We start from the raw sequence: 18,863 nt of genomic DNA on the forward strand, positions 1-18,863 counted from the left end.
ACAGGCGGAGGCTGCACCCGTGACCTGTCTTCACGGCAGCCCAGGGTGACCCGGGCTCTCATTTCTTCCAGGGAAACCAGCAGAGCCGCGCTGATGAATTACGGGAGGGGAGCCGCCTCGGATGGCTCTGAGGCAGAGCGAGATCGGCTTTCCCCCATGACACTAGAAGGAATTCCTTCCTTCCCCATCTCCCGCTGGCTTCTCCGTGCTTGGGATTCTCCCACAGTAACCTTTCCGCTCCCTTTAATACGAGCTGCTAATCAACATTAATGTTGATACGTGCCCGGCTCTGGGCCCAGTACCGTGGAGGCACTTTCTCCTTTGATTCTTTCAACAATCCTACTAGGTAGGTGCCATAGTTCACATTTCTGCTAATATTTCTGTATTTACTAAATACTAACAGATATTTACTATTGTACAGATGGAAAAAGTAAGACTAGAAGTTAGGTGGCTTTCCCAAAGTCCGCTGGAGAGAAAGGGTGCAGAAGACAACAGTGTCCCGGCTCCTGTCCTTGGCACTCAGAGCACAGTCCTGGGCGCCAGTGGCCTCAGCATCACCCACGGCTTGTTATGCAGGAATCTCTGGCTGCATCCTACAGACTCTACATTTGAACAAGACCCCCAGGATTGGCTGCGAGTCCCCCTTGCATGAGGGATGCAGCTGATTCCAGTCAAGGACCCCTCAAGAGGCAGGAGTGTCGGGTCCTCTCTGGGGACCAGGATGTCAGGACCCCAGTCAGAGCCACAGCTTCTGGGGGACACAGGGAGGGGAGAGAAAGGAAGAACAGGGCGTGCCTTTGTGGCTGCCATGGGCACAGACAGGCTGGCCTGACAGCAGCCTTCCCAGAGGAAGCATTGTCTGCACTTTCTCTGCAGCCTCTGAGGAACAGGGATCCTGTAGATGCTCGAAGATGGGCCAGAGGGCGCTTCTGCGTTTCTCTCCCTGGGCCTCAACAACCTCTCCTGGGGGAGGGGGGGTCACTGTGCCCACCTTCCCCGTAGCTGTGCTTTCAGGACCATTGGTGTGAAACGGTTTGCAGGTTCAGGGCAGGGCATGAGTGTGGAGTGAGAGCCTTCCACTGGGTAGCCAGGTGGCCGATCCTGCTGCCCCATGAGCTGCTTGCGGCAGCCCCTCACCGAGAGGCTCGATCTGGGTCCCTCCCTGTGCCCCCTGCTCCTCACACTAACCTGGGGGCATCGTGGGCCTGCTGTCCTGCCTGTTGAGACAGTGCCAGCACAGAGCTCTACCCACGGATGACTCTGCTCTATGGGACATGGCACCTCCCACGCCCTTGATGACCATGTCTATGCCACTCATCACTGAATCACAGTCTGCTTCCACAGGACCCGAGATGGCAGGGTCAGCAGGGCTTAGGCCCGGCTCCACACTTTATTAGCCACATGCGAGGCTGGGCCACACTGCTTTCTAGAACCAACCAGATGCTGTGCGGTCTCTCTCCTCCCAGGCTCCCGTTCCCTGGGACACCGAGGCACTTGTGTGGTGGTGCTGCTGGGTGGGGGGCACTCTAGGAGTTATCCAGGCCAGGCTCTAAACCCACTCCAACACGTGCTAGCTGTGTGATCTTGAGCTAATTACTTAACCTCTCTGGGCCCCAATGTCCTCATCTATACATATTTTCAAGTTGATGTGAGAGTGAAAAAGATCATGACAGTGTGAGAATACTGAAAATCATGGTGGACTATGTTCACCTGCTTCATTTTTTTTTTAAAGGGTTTTATTTATTTATTCATGAGAGACACAGAGAGAGAGGCAGAGACATAGGCAGAGGAAGAAGCAGGTTCCCTGCACTGAGCCTGATGTGGGTCTCGATCCCAGGACCCCGGGATCACGACCTGAGCCAAAGGCAGACGATCCACCACTCAGCCACCCAGTTGCCCCTGTTGACCTGCTTCAAAATAAAACAAAAAAAAGGGCAAAAACAACGATTGTTTATTGAGAGCTTGTGTGCCAGACATTGTGCTTTGCAGGCACCATCCGATCCAATTCACTGTCATCTATCCCCTAACACCCCCAAATTACAAGGTTAGCTTCATTTCCCCAGTGCTGAAATCAGAGTTCAGAAAGTTAAAAAATTTTGTGGACAGAGGAAGCAGAGTCTTGAGGCAAACCAGCCCTCCCTGTCGGCCACACAGCCTCTTGACGGCACCCACTGCCCTGGGTTTAGCCTCGTTAGAAACAAACGGCGTCCTGAGTCTCATTTTCGATGTAACATTTGTTATTTTATTGGAAAAAGCTGGTATTAACATATTTATAATTTTATTCAACAGTTGGATAATCTGCGATACCGAAGAAAAACCAGAATGCACCCATGAGTTATGGAGTTCAAAATGATCGAGTCTGTCTACCTACCACCACATATCCAACGCCACCCAGAGCTCAGTCCTCAGAGTAGGAGAATAAAAACGAAACGACCCAACAACTTCACAATGACTATGTGAACGCTCATACATTCAAGAGCAGAAATTTTAAACAGAGTAAGAAGCAGAGTTTGTGACAATTTTACTGGCCCGTCTGCCGTGTCTAGTCTTGCCCCTCCCCCCCAACATGTATCATTATTCACAACTTGCTTTGGACATCATGATTTTCCAGGGATCTGAAGACATGCTTTTCCTCCAAGATCTTTTTCTTTCTTTCTTTTCCTTTTCGGTTTGGTATCCAAAGTTTAAAACCAGAGTGAAGAAGCAGGAGCTGTATTAGGACCTCCCTCTGAATGCAGTGTAAGAGTCGTAATCTGCAGACGGTAGATGCGAAACCCACGACCTGACAGTAACCTCCAGCTGCAAATGCAAGTCTCCTCTTAGCGTCCGAATCACGAAGGGAAATGGATTGTGCCAAATATCCGCGTAGTTGTGTAAGGCCCTCAGAGCTGGATTTTGGCTTCAACGAGATTTCTATACAATGCACCACATTCTTGAACCTCTTTACAAAGGGGGAAAAAAGGAATGCAATCCTGTGATCGTTAATTTTAACTAGAATAGATATGTACATATAATACTGTCCAGGTCACCTGGATTTTACAGTGATATATAAACAAACATTCTTCATTCTTGTTGATTAAAAAAAAAATCAGAACAAAACAATGGACCCATTTCCTTGTGTAAATATCATATGGCCAGAAGTGAATGCACATGCGTTTTGTGCTTTGACACACACAAAAGTACACCATTATCCACTGAGAAAAATCTCGGGTGGGTCTGTTTCCTGGGTTGGGTTACATCTTGTAAAAAAAAAAAAAAAAGTTGGCTTCGGCCTCTGCACGCACTGTTCTCTGAATCACGACGCACAGCCAGTGGTTCCCTGTAATTCCACGCCGAGAGGCGGAGTGGGTGGGGTGGGTGGAACCGGTCTCCAGGTCCACGCAGCAGGAGCAGGTGTTGTGGAGACGCGGCATTCAGTGTGGCCATCAGGAAAGAGTCCTCCGAGGCCGGGTCATTAAAGGAAATGTATCTTGAAATGGTCATAACATGCAATTTCCTCTTGGAGGCGGCTCAGTACCTGAACAAAGGGCTGGGGCTGGGGTACAGATGTGGGTGCAGCCTGGCACTCCAGAGGGGGGGTCTGAAGTCAGCACACAGAGCTTGGCACCACCGGGGTCTTCTCCATTCTCTGTGCCTCGGCTTGGGTCACCCCAGACTCTCATCATTGCCCATCTGCTCTGTTCTGCTTCACAAGACGAAGAGGTGTTTCCAGAACCTTCCAGGCAAGAACGTTGCTTTAACACGAGCTGCCAACGTGGTGGACTAGAAAGCGCCCAGTGCAAGTGAAGACCGGCTCAGGATCCCTGACTCCACCACTTGGCCGGTCCGTGCTTTGGACAAACTGTTCATTCTTTTGGAGCCCGTTGCCTCATGCATGTAGTGGGGATGATAACAATTCACCTTTCATCCCAGGCACCTGGCACAGCGCCTGGCACTCAGCGAGGGGCTGGTGTGTATGGAGTAAGTGAATGGATACCCACCTTAAAGGGTCACAGACTGAGCCGGCATAAGCTCTCATGACGTGCCCAGTGACCGGGAAGCATGACAGGAGAGCCCCGCAGAGCGGGCACCGAATCCATGTGCCCAACGGGTCGAGCACTGTGCCTGGCCCCCGGCCCACACTCAGCAAAGGCTGGAATAAAGGGTGAGAAGAAGAGGCACACACACACGGGCGGATTTCACCGCCCCCTTTCCTCTCAGGGAACGCCAGACCCGGGGTATCGAAAGACTTTAAAAAGAGGAGCTTGCACCTGCCGATTCTCAGCATGAATTCACGATCCAAAAAGCAAAGGGAAAACCCTCAGCTCTGAGACAATGGAAACTGCTCCACTGATAATCAAAAGAATCCCTAGCTGGCTTGTTCAAGTCCATCATCTGTCCCAGAGCCCTGATCTGGGGGCCCGGGAGGCTCCTAGGGCGCCCGCTTCCTCCTAAAAGTTGCTGCTGGAAGAAGGGAAGCCGTGAACCCGGAGACATCCACGTCCTAACAGTGGAACGGGCAGCACAAGGTTATATCCAGGAACAGAGGCCTGGACCCCAAGGCGACAATCACGTCCATTTCACCGTTTGTGGCTGTGAACCCTCCTTACTCCTGTTTTCCAACAGAGAGTGGCCAGCAGAGGCGGCCTGGCCGGTGGGGAGAGCCGGGAGGGGACAGGGCTGCTCCTGCGTCGCCCTGGCTGTGCCCCATGCGGGTGGCATCGGGGACAGGGCCCCGCGCCCACCTAGTGCATCTCGGAGTTCACTTTGTCCTGGAAGATGTACAGGTTGTTGGTGGCCGCGATGGCGATGATGTTCTCGGCCGGGTGCCAGGCTGTGTGCAGAATCTTCTTGGTGAAGTCCAGGCTGTCCACGCTGATGTCGTCCCGCCTGCGCTTGCCCCCCACGCACACACGCCGTGGCTTGAGCACGGCCCGGGGCTTGCTGCTCTCCCTCGACGCCTCCAGGGTCACGTCGCGCTTCGTGTTCCGGTCAAACATGCGGAAGAAGTTGTTGTAGGCCCCGGTCATAATGACGCTGGTGGGAGGAGGAGAGACGTCAGGTGGGGAGGACGCGGGTGGAAATGTGCCACGCTGCAGGTGATATGCCCCGGGCTGCAGGGCCATGCTCCCTCCTGGGAAGGCTACCCCCCACCCCACTCCCCAGGGTGGAGGAGAAGAGATGGGTCCCAGTCCCCACCTTCCTCTCGGGGTCCCCTCCTTCGTCTCAGGCTTCTGTCCTCCCTCATGGCTCAGCTGCCATCTGCACTTGGCCTCTGTGGCCAGCAGCTAAGACCCCTTAATGCTCTGCCCAAGACATCACTGAGAAAACCCACCTGTACTCTCCTTTTCCTCCAGGAGATGCCTAACCTTCCAGAGAGACTAAGCACCAGCAGAAGGAAAGCCAAGGGTAAATAAACACAGAAGCTGAGGCCCAACTGTAGACTCCAAGGCTGACCCAGGGCTGGTCCTGAATTGACCTCACACCAGGCCCTTCATGGCAGGGACCCTGCTATTCTAGGGAGCTGAGGGACTACATACTCTTTGCACACCAGTGAAGTTCAAGTGTTCACGGACTTCCCTGTCCTGCTAAAGAGAATTTGACACTTGTCTTTGCACTCCATTTCTCTTCCCCCCACCTCCTCTAAGGAGAATGGGTTCCTGTGGCATGGGAGAGAGACCATGTTAGTCTGCTTGGTAAGAGCTGGGACAGCCATCAGGGCCTAGGCCTAGAGAAGGGGTTTGAGGGTTTGGCCCAGGAGAGAGGCCCCAGGACAGGCAGGGAGGGAGTGTGTGTGTGTGTGTGGGGGGGGTGCAAAATAACTGAGGAGGGAGGGAGAGGATTCCACAAAATGGGGCCCCCTTCATTGTTCTTCAGGAGGGTGCCTACAGACTGGAGTTCCTTTCTTCCCTCTGGAAGCTGAATGTGTCCCTTAGAGGTGACACAGAGCCCTGCAGACCCCTGGTTCACAAGGGCTATGCACGTATGGTGTGTCTTTAAGCTTGCCCAAGTCAGGGGAACAATGCTGGGCAGAGGGGCAGGAGATGCTGGAGGCGAGATCCACCTGGACAGACCAGGCACCTGGGCTGTGGGAGTTCAGATGCATGGAGGGGCTTGGGGGCCCTGGGTGATGCTGAGTCACAGGCTGAGAGGGACACAGCTCCTGGTACCAAGTTCCCTTCTGTGGGAGAATGTGAGTTGATAGACATGGAGAGAGTGAGTACCCCAGGCCCCACCTGCAGCATCTCTACGAGAACTGGGGAAACCAGCCTCCTGGGGCCTGCACCAGACACACAGGAGTCCCCGTCACCTCACCTGTGGACCATCTCTCAATGTCAGTCCCTTCTAGATGGTGGGGCAGGGTGTATGGTGGGGAGGCCTGCTGCTGCCTGGCTCCTGGACCTGCCCGAGGGGAGAGACCTCCCCAGCGGAGGGCAGGGGGTTTGCCTCCTTCTGCCTCCTTTCTCACTGAGAAGGCGGCCCCTCAGAGTTCTGATCCTTCCTAGGAAGGGCCTTGTGTTCCCGGGGCCTGGCAGGTCTGGGACGGCAGCTGCTTTGCGGGAAGTACAGGCTTTGGCTTTCCACCCATGAGTGGCATCGGGCCTCCCCTGCACACTCTGCACGCGTGGTTCCCGGAGCTGGCCTCCACCCATGAGGCGAGGCTTTCCAATGCGGCCCATGATCTGCGGAGGTAGCATCGGTGTCCCCTCCCCCTGCCACCCAAACTGCTTTGTCAGACCTCATGTTGAGAGATCTGTGAGTGAGGATAGGAAACCTCCTCCATAAAGCGCTTCTTCTGCGATGTTCCTGGGGTGTCCAGGCAGGCCCAGGCGAGGATCAGAGGGCAGAAGTCACACGCCAAGTGGGTGACTGGAGGACTCCGTAAAGAGGTTATGCACAAATGTTCTGGAAAGTTCTAAGGGAACCACAGGGAAACTGCCGTGCCCTGAGGCTGGAACTTTTGGAGATTTTGTTGCCAACCCCCCAGGCCTGAGTGGGGAGGGGAGGAGAGCTGACGGAGCCAGAGCTAGAGCCGGATCTGTGTGGAGAGGCTGGCTGGCTGATGGGAGAAGCACCCAAAGGGACACAGTCGGCTGAGAGGACAGGGAGGGAGGTGGGACAGATCACCTGTCTCTCTCTCCCACCTTCAGACCTCCCTCCACTGTCCCCACTGCTTAAAGCTGGCCAGAAGCCAGAGGTCACCAGGCCTATTAAGGCAGGGCCTGCATGGTCGGCCTCAGGGCACAGGCTAGGGGAGCAAGAGGGGCAGGCGGGGGACCCTCATGGCGCTAAGCTAATCAGCGTGGGCCAGTGTCTGCGGGGACCTTGTCTCCACTGCTGGGTGGGGGTTCTTGGGGCAGGAGTGTCTTGTTTGAGCCCCAAGGCCCAGCTTGGCCTCATTGGGGAGAGGGAGGGAAAGAATGCAGAACCTTAGCCGCAGACACAGAGGCAGACCAAGTCGAACCCCTGGCCTGGTGCTCGAGGAGAAAGCAGCGAATGCTCTGTAAACTGCAGGGAAGGAAGTGCCCAGGAGCTTCTCTTACTCACTATTCACAGCCACACCTGCGAGTTCAGAGGTACGTGCCCCCCAGGTGCTCTTGAGGATCTGCTGGAATGAGGGAATGCAGCAGAAGGGTCACAGGCCCTCACAAGGACCTCGCCCATCCACCCCTCTGCATCTGACCTGGGATGGAGCAGGGGGTGGGGGTGGGGGCTTCTCTGCACCGGCTTTAGCCTGCAGTTTAGAACAGACCAGGCCACAGGAAGGAGAGGGGTCGGCAAACTCAGAGACCCAGAGCTGTTTTCCGGGGGAAAGACAGGTCCCCAACATCAGGCCCCCAGGAGCCCACTGGAGACCTAGGGATGCCAGTTGGGGACACCCAGCCTGTGGAGTGCTCATAACTGGGGCTTTACATGGCCCATGCTGGAGGACAGAGCTAGGGCCGGGGACCAGGTGACGTTAGCATTGCCACCAAGGCTGGGGAACGGCAAAAGGGGCCACCCTGCAGCCCAGTGCCACAGTCCCACGGCCGAGGGGCTGGGGGCTGCAGGAAACAGGGCTCACTAGCTCCTCTTGATATAATAAGCAGACACTTGGTGGCCTGTTCATCGTCAGATCCTCGTGCAGCCCAGGAGGTCATGACCTCTCTCGGGAGCTTCTGCATCACATCTCTTGCTTCCCGGAACCGGGTGGGGGTGGAGGGCGAGGGGGGAATGTTTTTTTTAAGGCTCCACCCAGGTCCCTGTGGCAGCCAGTGGACGGGGACCCCCGGGCCCTATGGCCACCCACAAGGGTGTATGTGACCCGGTACCTGGGGTGGTCTGACTCTAAACCTTCCCCTCTACCTTCACCGCCCACATCACCCTTGTCCCTGGCCCCGAGGGACAGCTGCAACAGCCTGCTCACTGGTCACCCTGCCTCTGATCTCCAGCCCAGCCCCCAAGCCCATGACACCCATGCTGGACTCTCATGGCACCCACCCCAGGGAGGCCCTAGAGCACCTATGAACCCTGAGACTTAACCTCTGCCCTCACCTCCAAGCTATGGCCACAGCAGTTGTTCTTTTCCTGAGGCTTCTGCCGTGATGCTCCCTCTGCCCCAATGCCCTTCCACCCCCTATGGGCAAATTCCTACTGGTTTCTTGAGACTTGAAGGCACCTCTTCCAGGAGGCCATCCCCAGCTCCCTCCCCTGATAGGCCTCCACCCATTCCCCTCCTGCCCAGGCTTCCTGCTGAGCTTTGCTCTAGTCTGTGCCCTATAAGCCACATGGTCCTCCCACGGAGGCACTGGATCCCATCTCCGCTGTGTCCCAGGTGCCCTGTGCTCTCGGGGATGCCAAGGCTGGAATCTGCAGATCCCAGCTGATACCTGCCTAGACTCTGCCATGTGCCTTGTAGAGAGGGATGCTTGGACCTCGGGGGTCACCAGCTGGGATAAACTCTGACCTCCCGACCCAGGTCAGCAACCCATCAGGCCTGTCTGGCTCAGCAGACAATAAGTGGGGGCGGGGGGGGGGGACCTGCCTGTGGCCCTGCCGATGCTCCCCATCAGTCCCACAGTGGGTGTCCACTGTTGTCAGGTGCTGGGCCAGGCTGGGTCACAGGGAAGGCCCCACCTGCCAGGATCCCACAACAAATGTACAGTGAGTAAGTGCTGATAAGCCCAGATGCCCACGGCCCCAGTCTTTATCAGAAGGTGATTCCTGCTTTCGCTCCTTCCTCATCACTCGCTGTGTCCAGCTCTGGGACTCACGGGGCAGTACTGAGATGTTAGCAAGAGAAGGTGGACTCTCCCCCTCCCCCAGGGCGAGCAGCTGCAGCACCTACTCCCTCATCTGGCTTCCACCCTATTAGGTGGTCACTGCCAGAGCCTGCAGAGGAAAGGCATCACCTGTTGGCCACAGACCTACCTGAGGAACTCCTAGAACCCATGCCAGCCCTGCCCCGGGGTGGACTCAGCAGCCTGGGGCCAGGGCACGGCTGTGGTTTCCGATACCCAGGCTGGATGGGGACACCTGAGATCCCTATGGGGTCAAGGTCTCCCCTCTCTGTGCCCAGAGTGGCTGCTGTGGAACTCCGACTGGGGTCAGGAACCTGCCGGGCTGCCCCAGGCGCCTGCAGTCTGGGCATGGTAACTGGCCTCACTGTAAAATATGGGGTCTCTCCCCACTTGTTTGCTTTTCTTGGGCCTAAAAGGCAAAGGCACGCCCCCACACCCAGGTATTGCAGGCAGGTGCTCAGGCCAGCCCACCTGGGTCCAAATTCTAGCTCTGCCTCTACCATGCTTCCGCTTCCCATCTCTCCCTGGAGGTTTTTCCATTGATAAAATGGGGGTAACAAGGGACCCTAGCTCCCGATGAGAATGGAATTTTCAGTAAAACGGGGCAGTATGGTGGCCCTGGGAAATTCTGCCCTTCGTTATACTACATGCCGACAGGTATTTCTTGATTTGAATCATCTTCCTGGCCTGAAGCCCCGCTGGCTAGCTCTGAGAGGGGATGCGTAAAATAGAGGAGTAGAAGGAACAGGGATGAGAACCAATTCTCAGGGAAGGTTCCTGTCAGGGGCCACACCCTCCCTCCAGGCCAGGAGGGCAGAGAAGAGAGGAAGGCATCCCCCCTTTGCTCACTTAGCCAGTGACAGCTTTCATGCAGCTCTCCCCCTTCTGGTCCACCAAGGGGAAGGTGGGGTGAGGTCACTAAAGTCCTGGCAACCCACACAATTGTTAATCCTCCTCCGTTGAGATGCAGGATCCAGCTGACATGGGCGGGGTTGGGGGGGACGGAGCCCCTTCCCCACCTGCAAGAATGGTCTCTCTCATCTCAGAACTCCAGGTCCCAGTACCCTGCGACCCACACCAGGACAGAAGGTTCCTTTAACAAAGTAAAGGGCAAGCCCCTGGCCTCTATGGTGTCTAGGCAGGTTGCTTCACCTCTGCTAGCTTCATCTTCTTCACCGGGGACCTCAGTGGTTGCTCTTTCCTGGGTGGGAAGGCTCTGGTTCCTATGCCAGCAGGTGGGGGCTCTACACGCCCCCTGCTGGCCAAGCGTGGCATGCAAAAATCACGTGCATGCTGACAGACTCCAAAAGTGAGCATGTAACCCAAAGGCAATCCAACCCTGACCCTCCGGGAGAAATTCCCATTGACCCGGGGACAGCGGCAGGCTGTGATATCAAGGCCAGGGGAACTACTTGGGACCATCATCCCCAGCAGCGACTGGAGCCTCAGCACAGGTTGAGGCTAGTGTGTAAAGAGAAGCAGGGAGGCACAGAGATAGGAATAGACAGGGAAAGCGATGGCCCAGGACACATCAGAGCCCTGGGGTAGCCTTGTCTGCACCTGCTCAGAGCAAGCTTAGGCTTGTCTGACCTCTGCAATTGGAAGACGCCTGGTTGACGCAAATCCCTTTGTCCCAAGCAGAACAGGTCAAGGAAAGCTTCCTAGAAGAGGTGGCACTTGAAATGGGACTTGGAGGCTCAGCAGGGTTCTTTGACGTGGGTAACAGGTATGTGCAAAATAACCAGAACTTCCACTGCCCACACAGACCCACAACCTTGCCAGGAGCCTCACATGCAGGGTCTCAGCTGTGCGTTTATTAGAACTGTGCACCAGGTGAGCAGACTCAGGAGACCCGGCAGCTCGTTCAAGTGCAGGACTGGAGAGTGGTGGAGGGTAGACCAGAAACCCAGGGTGTCTGACCCTTCCCTCTGCACCACGCTGCCTGTCTTGGTCTTGCTGGCGTTTGGTACGATGCCACCGTGAGGGACATCAGACAGCCAGCAGACCACTAAGGCTCCCCACTGATATCAGAAGCACCACTCGTGGTGAGCCTGTGGGGTTCAGAGAGTTGCTTTGCTCTGCAAGAGTGGGGTTCCCAGGGGGCAGTACTTGCTTCTCTCCTTAACCCCTGAGCTCCTAGAAGACAGGGACTCTCCTCCACAGGGCACAACAGGCTCAGAGGAGCGTTCAGGATGAAGTAGAAGGGGGTGACACACCCCTGTGCCTTCTGAATATGAATAGCCACCGGCTAGACACTCCTAGGGCCCCGCATGAACTGCTCAGGATGGGCTGGGCCACAGTCGCACCCTCATGGGCACGTCAGCCAACAGGGCAGGCAAACAGAGACAAGGAGAAAACATGATAGATGCTAAGACACAAGGGGCTAGGGGGGCCAACAAGGTGGAGAGGGCCCTTCCTGGAGGAGGCGGCCTTCAGTTGGGTCAGTAATCTCAGGTGCCAGCAGGAGTGAGCTAGGTGCAGTGTGGCCAGGATTTCAGGACGCGGGGAGTGGAGCTCGTCGCAGAGCTACATCCCCTGAGGTGAGTAGCAGGACCCCCAGGGGTGGGGGTGGCTGTCATGTAAAGTGCATGGCAGGAAGTGGTGTGTGAGAGGCAGGACAGCTGAGCTCCAGGCTGGGCTGCAGCCAGGACAAGCTTGGCGGCTCCTGTCTGTTGGGAGCCAGGCATTGCCTGTTCACGAGTGCCCCCTGGTGGTAATGTGGAAGAAGGGCGTGCAGCGGCCGCAGCCAGAGGAGACTCCCCAACACATGCACACACGCACACACTCACACACAGTAGTGTTGGAATCCCCTCTGGCCAGCAACAGTCCCTCACCTGAGATTCTAGTGAACCCCTATCCCAAGACCCACTGCCAGTGCTCACCAGGGAACCCCTATGTGTCAGCGTCTGCAGCTCCGGGGTATGTGAGAAGCCCTGTCCTGGGTGGGGGTGCGAGGGTGTCTGGGGTCAGCCAGGGTGCGGGCACCTGGAGTGCCATGTGTCCCCTGTGACCTTCTGAGTCAGCCTGGTCTCCAGCCAGGGCCTCTACCCTGGTTTTCTGAGTGTTACTCAACAGACCCCCTGTGACCAGCATACTGGTCCCTGATGGAGAGCACTGCCTTGCTCAGAGACCCCAGGGGGCTAGGTGAGCCCCAGGATGTCAGCAGCAGCTATAGGGCATCCCCACCCCTGGCCACAGTGGCCTAGCCCCACATGGGGCCAGCCTGTATGCAGGTGGCTCCCTCCCAGCCCCATCCCTGTGGTTTCTGGACCTCCTCCCCACCCCAACCCTATGGTCTCAGCGTAGGCCTTCCTGTCCGCACCTGCCCTGGGCTGAATGAACCATCCATGGGGAGTCAGGAGCTCACATCAGGCCATTTCCCGGGTGGGTGGGTGGGGCTGTGAGAGGTGGCCAGACGTGGGGAACCCTGCCAGCCCCAGAGGCGTGGGAGCTAAGATATGCCCTCCTGCTCCAGCGGGACTGATATAGGGGAGCTGCAAGAAAGAGGCAGGTGCAGCCACAATCCAGGGTGGGGGTAGGGTGCACACAATGGCCGAAGCTCTCTGCCCCATGGGTGCCCAGACGCTGGAAACACCCCTCCTCCTGACAGCCCAGGGAAGCAGCCGTGTGCTAGGGACCCAGAATGGACTGAATGCTTCCACTACCGCTCAGGAAACCAAACCCGGGGCTCAAAGTGGAGGCAGTGTGGTTGAGGATGTGTCCTGAGTTCTCGTGGGCGCTGCAAGAAGAGGGGCTCGGCAACCTCCCCCTGCAACCCCAACACCTTCATTCACCAAGGCTCATTAGCAGCAGATGCTAGGTCAGCGGCCGAGGCCCTCTCCAGCTAGGGGATCACTGTCCTAGGATTGGATGGGGGGGTTACCTGTCGCTTCCGTTCCAGGCACATTCAAACTTGTCGAAAATGCAGTCATTCTCATATAGGGAACAGAGCTTGCTCCGAAGGTAATCATGGACCTAGTGAGAGAAGGGGCAGGGTGAGCTGATGCAGGGGGCACGTCTCCCTAAGTAGTGAGAGGCTGTGCCCTCTGGGGTCCGGATGCCCTCCCAATCCAGCCCTGCTCATTGAGATGGGCCCACAGCCTGTCATGGCCAATCCCTGAGCTGTGGCCAGAGAGAGGACAGTCGGGATGACAAAGGGAACAGCACATCGGGACCAAATCCTGGCCTCTCCCCTACTACTGCTGTGTGATCCTGGACTAGTAACTTCACCTTTCTGGGCCTTGGTTTCTTCTTCCTTAGAGTGCTTAGAGCACATACCTCATGGGCCGTCATGGGATCAACCAGAGACTGCCTGGTGTAGGGTCATGCCCCCTGAGGACAGTGACAGTCACGTGAGCCCAAATCGTGGACGAAGGGGAAGGGGAGCTCACACAGGCTCCTTAACATGATCTCAGTAGACGTCACTCGTCCTGTTTTGTGGATGAGGCACTGCCACTCAGAGAGGGTAAGTAACTGGCCCAAAGTCACACAGTCAGGACCCTCTTCCAGAGTCACCTGACACCCTGGGAGAGATGGCGATGCCCCTGTGGACCATGGCCACCTGGCAGCAGCCTCATCCCACAAGCTCTCCCCCACCCGAGGGCCTCATGAGCACCAGCTGTCAGCCGGGGGTGTGGCCCTGCCTTCAGGGTGGGGGAGTGGAGGGCACCCAGGTCCCCAAAGCCCACATGCCTGTCTCGACCCCTTACTGTGTGACCCAGAGGGTCCCTTAACTTCTGTGTTCTGTGAGCCTTGGGTTTCCCATCTAGAAAGGGGGTCGGGAACCTCTTAATTCATCTTTAAAAAGATGGGTGCCCACCGGCAGCCTCGATGGGTCCCAGGATGTGCTGTCTCATCCCCTGCGGCTCTCCCTGGAGGGGCGTCTGTGGCTCCTGCCCCAAGTTTCTGTGTGGACCCCTCCTGCTCCGAAGGTTCGCCCCCATCTTACACAGGGACCTCCTCACGGAGGGAGGAGGCCACAGGGATGGGCGAGAGGCCCCTCCAGGCTGCCCACGAGCCCCCACTGACGAGCCCCCGGGCCCTCCACCAGCCTCCGTGCTCCCCGGTACTAAGGTCACAAGCAACAGCATCCCTCCCCCCACCTCTGGCTGGTCACACCCCACAAGCGGCTGGTCCAGAATCCAAAGTGATCCGGGGCCCAACTGCTTCTCACCGCGTCCTGCTGCCACCTGCTCCCAGCACCATCTCTCGGCAAACACCTCCCGACCGTTCTCCCCGTGCTATGCCCCCAACTCTTCTGTCTCCATAGGCAGCCGGGAAGACCCTCAAGAAACCACTGTGGATCATGGCACACTGCTGCTCGAGACCCTCCAGTGCTCACAACCCACCCCAGGCTCTGTCCCCAATTGCTTCTCTGACCTCAGAGTCTTCTCTCCTCTCTGCTCACTCTGCTCCAGCTGGCTCCCCACCATGGCTTGACCACCGCACTAACCATGTGTGCCTGCCTCAGGGCCTTTGCACTTACTGTTCCCGCCTCTGGGAGCACCTTCTTCCCCAGATGGTGGATGCCCTCACCTCCCTCAGACTCCAGCAGCCCTACTTTCTTTGCCCCAGCCCCTGGTTTGCTTTATTTGTCACACATTCTGCAGTTTGGGATTATTTTGTCTATTTGCTCAGTTTCTGTTCATCTCTCCCATTGGAACGGAGGCCCCTCGAGGCAGGATCTATCTTGTTCCTCACAGTTTCTCAATGGGGTGCACAGGGTCTGGTACAACACAGGGGCTCTATGCATTTTTTTAGAATGAACAAATGGGGTTAGAGACCCGGTTTATGGCTCCCCAGGTGCCACAAGGCTCTGGGTCTGGGGGAGGGCATGCAATGGGAGGATGATGGGCCTTCATCCCCAGCCAGAGGCCAGAAGGAGAAGGGTGAGACTTGCAATGGGCTGAGGAGGCCGGGAAGCAGAAAGGGGAGAGCCCAGGGTCTGTGCTGCAGGACCCAAGGGAGGAGGTGGGATGGTGGGGGGTGGGGGTTTTGTGCATCAACAGCACCTGGAGGGAGGGAAGCATAGGGCAGGGCTCAGGGACACCTGGGATGGAGCCACTGTGTCAGGGACTCCTGCCCTCCTCCCATGGTGAGCCCCCCTCCCCTGGTGAGCATGTGGGGTGGGGAGCTCCCTCCATGGGAGCCGGCAGGGCCAGGAATAAGGCTGCACAGACCTCGGGAGGAGGAGCATTGCCAGCTGCACACTGGAGCCCAGGCTGCCTCGGATGGGACCATGGCACAGATGAGGCCACACAGAGGGGACCCCTGATGGCTTGTGAGTCCCCGAGGAGCCAAGTGACAGAGGCCAAGGCAGCCCTGGGGGAGCCTGAGAGGAAGGCTGATGGACACACATGAGAGAGCACCAGGGGTGATGGAGGATGCAGAGCGGGGAAAGGGGAAACAGATGCGGGAGGGTGCTGCTATCTCCTTCAGACAGGTGCCCCCCTCGGGGAGCCGCCCCCTCCCAGGGAGTCCCCCGCTCCTGCAGCGGCACCTGGCTGAGGCTCACTGGGTCCCTGTCAAGGGGGTGAGGCTGTGGCCCCTACCTCTCCCTGAGCCCAGGCTCTCGCCAGGCACAGAACACACCTGCCAAACATGTGTAACCACCCAGATAGATGAGGGTGAATGGTGACTCTCAGGGGCTCGTGTTCACCCCTCCAGATCAGCACTATCGTGTGTGCTCCGCTCCCTGTGGGGGCACAGCAGCCTCACTGCTACACTCGTCCAAGCACCTCCACGCACTGTCCTGGCTCTCCCTCTCCAGAGCGGTGAGCGCCTCCTGCCCTCGGGTGGCAGGCCAAGGAAGAGCGTGGGCTCTGGGGAAAGCCGTGAGCAGCCACCTCAGGTGTGCGTTTGCTAGCTCTACTCCCACAGATGTACCGTTTCATTCCATTTTCTCCAAATAAAATGCGATCAACAGAACACTGGCCCCACTTCCCAGGGCAAATGTGAGGCTTTAAAGTAGAAAGCTCTGCCAAGGACTCAGCTCGAGGCGGCATAGGCTGAGGGCTGGCTCACTGACGCCCTTCCCCACCCCCTCTCCCCTACCTTCCTCAAACACAGAGGCCATAAAACTCATTCCCCAGCCTGGTCACAGACCCATTCTGGCCAACGACTTGTAAGAAGTCTTCTGAGGAGTGCTCTGGGAAAGCTTGTGTACTCCCAAGAAAACATCCAACAGACCCAACTAACACAGCCTTTCACATTTCCTATTTCCTCCTTGGAATGTAGGCATGGAGTTCCTGGAGGTGTGGCAGCCGTTCTGCCACCATGAGGTGTCACACATGACGGCAGGGTGGACTTGATCACAGAAGGAGCTGCTGGGATACCATGGAGGTCCCAGAGCCATTCTCTGTTCTTGTGGCTTCTTGTGAAAGGAGAAAAGTCCCTGTGTGTTCATCACTGTGCATCAACAACCGCACCCCTGCTGAGCCCAGTCCTAGAGCATAATAGCCAAAAATGTTAGTTTCCATCTTGGTTTCATGTAACTATTTTATGATAGGGTCAACAGGCCAGGAGGCCAGAAGCCAAGCACCCAGCTCTTGGCCTTGTCTCCAAAACAGTCCCCTTCCACGTTATTGGGTCCCCACATACTTTGAGGATCTCTGGAGGCTACAGACCCTCTCTCTGCAAAATGCCCATGTTAAACATCACACCTAGTTTTGGGGTCTGTGGGTCTTTACTGATGACAGGGCCATGGAAGGTTGTCACTCCTGCATCCCTACCCTAGGCCCTGACAGGGAGGGAGGACAGGGAATGGGCTGGAGGGCCCCCCTGGGCTCTGCGTCCACCACCGGCCAGCTGCAAGGCAGCTCCCACTTGTCCTGGCCTCTTAGCACCCAAGTTCCCTTCCAGCCAAGTGGAGCTGATGGCACCCCCTTTTGCAGGAGTGGTAAGGAATTGAAGTGACGACTGTTAAGTGTGTGACACCTTGTGGGCACCTAATATTTGGTGACACTGTGAGGGTCTGACCGGGGGAGCTTCCAGTGGGTTTCACTTTAACATCACATGAATTTCGTTTTTTACCCCCTAATATATCTGGGTAGATCATAACAGAAAACTGATAAATTATAACTTTCCTGGAAGGTGTCCCTGGCTTCAGCCTACGTGCCTGGCTTCCAAGGCCTGTGGTTGAGGATGTAGAAACAGAGCATGCCACCCTGTCCCCACTGCCCGCGCTCAGCAGGTGTCCCCTGGGGGAGGGCACTGTTTCTCCCATTTTAACCTAGGGCTGCAGACGCTGCTCCGAGGAGGCACAACATCTGTACCCTTAATCATCTGAACCCTCAAACTGGGCTGAGCCTGATGCTCAACCTTGTTCATCTGGGCCCCAGACCGCAGAGGCCAGCAAACAAGTGGACAGCACCCACCGACCCGGTGAGGCAGGACAGAGCAGGTGCTTCTGCTGGGGCTGGGGACGGGCTCCCTGATTACCTGAGCCTTAGCATCTTCGCCTACAATACAGGTGTATGAAGGCCACTTCTGTGGCTGGGGACACCCTGTCTGGGGGAGTTCTGGGCACAGGGCACGGAGGCCCGGGGTGGGAGGGTCTCCTACTCTGCAGAGGGGCTCCGATTTTTCTGGGCTGTGGCACCTACCTGGTAGGTCTCTATGGGCCTCGCCTCCATGTTCAGGTCCCAGACTTTGACCGTGAGGTAATCCCGGGTGAGCATGTACCGGCCGCTGTGGCTGAACTTCACGTCCGACACAGAGGAGATGATTTCCGAGAAGAAGGAGCGGTTACTGGGGTCCTCAGGCTCTTCAAACACTGTGAGGACAGAGAATCCATGGCCATCACAGGGCTGCTCGCCCCCACGGGCCAGAATAACAGACCGCTCTGTTTTCCATCCTGGGCTCTCGCTGTAGGGTCACTCATTCATTCCTCAAACCTGTAACTGAACACCCACTCTCCGAGGCAGTGGGCCCAAAGGGCTGTCTGAGGAGGGAAAGAACAGCTTTCGGGACAATGTTTATTGAGCATTTATTCTCAGCCTGATTCTGTGCAGAGCCCTTCCTGTTCATAACTCATCTAACCACCTAATAAAAACATCTGGTCAGTACCACCATCATTCCCTTTTCATAGCCGGGAAAACTAAGGCACAGATGGCTGAAATCCATGGCCGAGGCACTGAGCTAGAAGAAAGTTGCGGAGTGGGGATTTGGACCCAGAGTGGCACTCGCTGTGCTGCACTCGACAGCCGCCTGCTGGTGATGCTGACCACCAGGACAGCGAGGGGTCCTGACATTCTCGCCTGTGTTGGGCAGTGTCCTGGGCTAGCCTGGGCACTGCTGGTGGCCCTAGGGCTCTGCCCATGCAGCACTGGGCGCTCGCGCCTGAGCCCTGCTGGCGGGCACGCTGTTTGGTTGCCGCAAGGATTGTGGCAAAATCAAATCTCGCTGCCACAGACAGAGCTCCATCTCCCATCTCCTATTACCTTGGACCAGGTGCCCCACACAGGGAATTGCTTAGGCTCCCAATGGTGACAGCTTGCTGCCCCAGTCGGATGATCCCACTCTGGGGCGGAGTGCACGGTGAGCACCTCCCCAGGCAGCGCCCCCTCTCTGCTGCCCCCAAGCACCGGGCTTTCCTGACACGCA

At 57.0% G+C, this 18,863-nt stretch overlaps 1 protein-coding gene across 3 annotated transcripts in view; it reads right to left on the reverse strand.

The window, feature by feature from the left end:
- Nucleotides 1-2,219: 2,219 nt before the first annotated feature.
- PPP2R2C (protein phosphatase 2 regulatory subunit Bgamma) overlaps nucleotides 2,220-18,863 on the reverse strand; it is a 133,573-nt gene continuing 116,929 nt past the window's right edge. For all 3 annotated transcript variants that reach the window (XM_038533058.1, XM_038533059.1, XM_038533057.1), the window contains exons 7-9: nucleotides 17,864-18,033; nucleotides 13,144-13,235; nucleotides 2,220-5,016 (exon numbers count right to left, since the gene is read on the reverse strand). In XM_038533058.1, the coding sequence (XP_038388986.1) occupies nucleotides 4,725-5,016; nucleotides 13,144-13,235; nucleotides 17,864-18,033 (554 nt within the window). In that variant the 3' untranslated portion in view covers nucleotides 2,220-4,724. The remainder of the gene's footprint in view (nucleotides 5,017-13,143; nucleotides 13,236-17,863; nucleotides 18,034-18,863) is intronic.

This window comes from Canis lupus, chromosome 3, assembly GCF_011100685.1.
Source record: "Canis lupus familiaris isolate Mischka breed German Shepherd chromosome 3, alternate assembly UU_Cfam_GSD_1.0, whole genome shotgun sequence".
Lineage (NCBI taxonomy): Eukaryota > Metazoa > Chordata > Mammalia > Carnivora > Canidae > Canis > Canis lupus.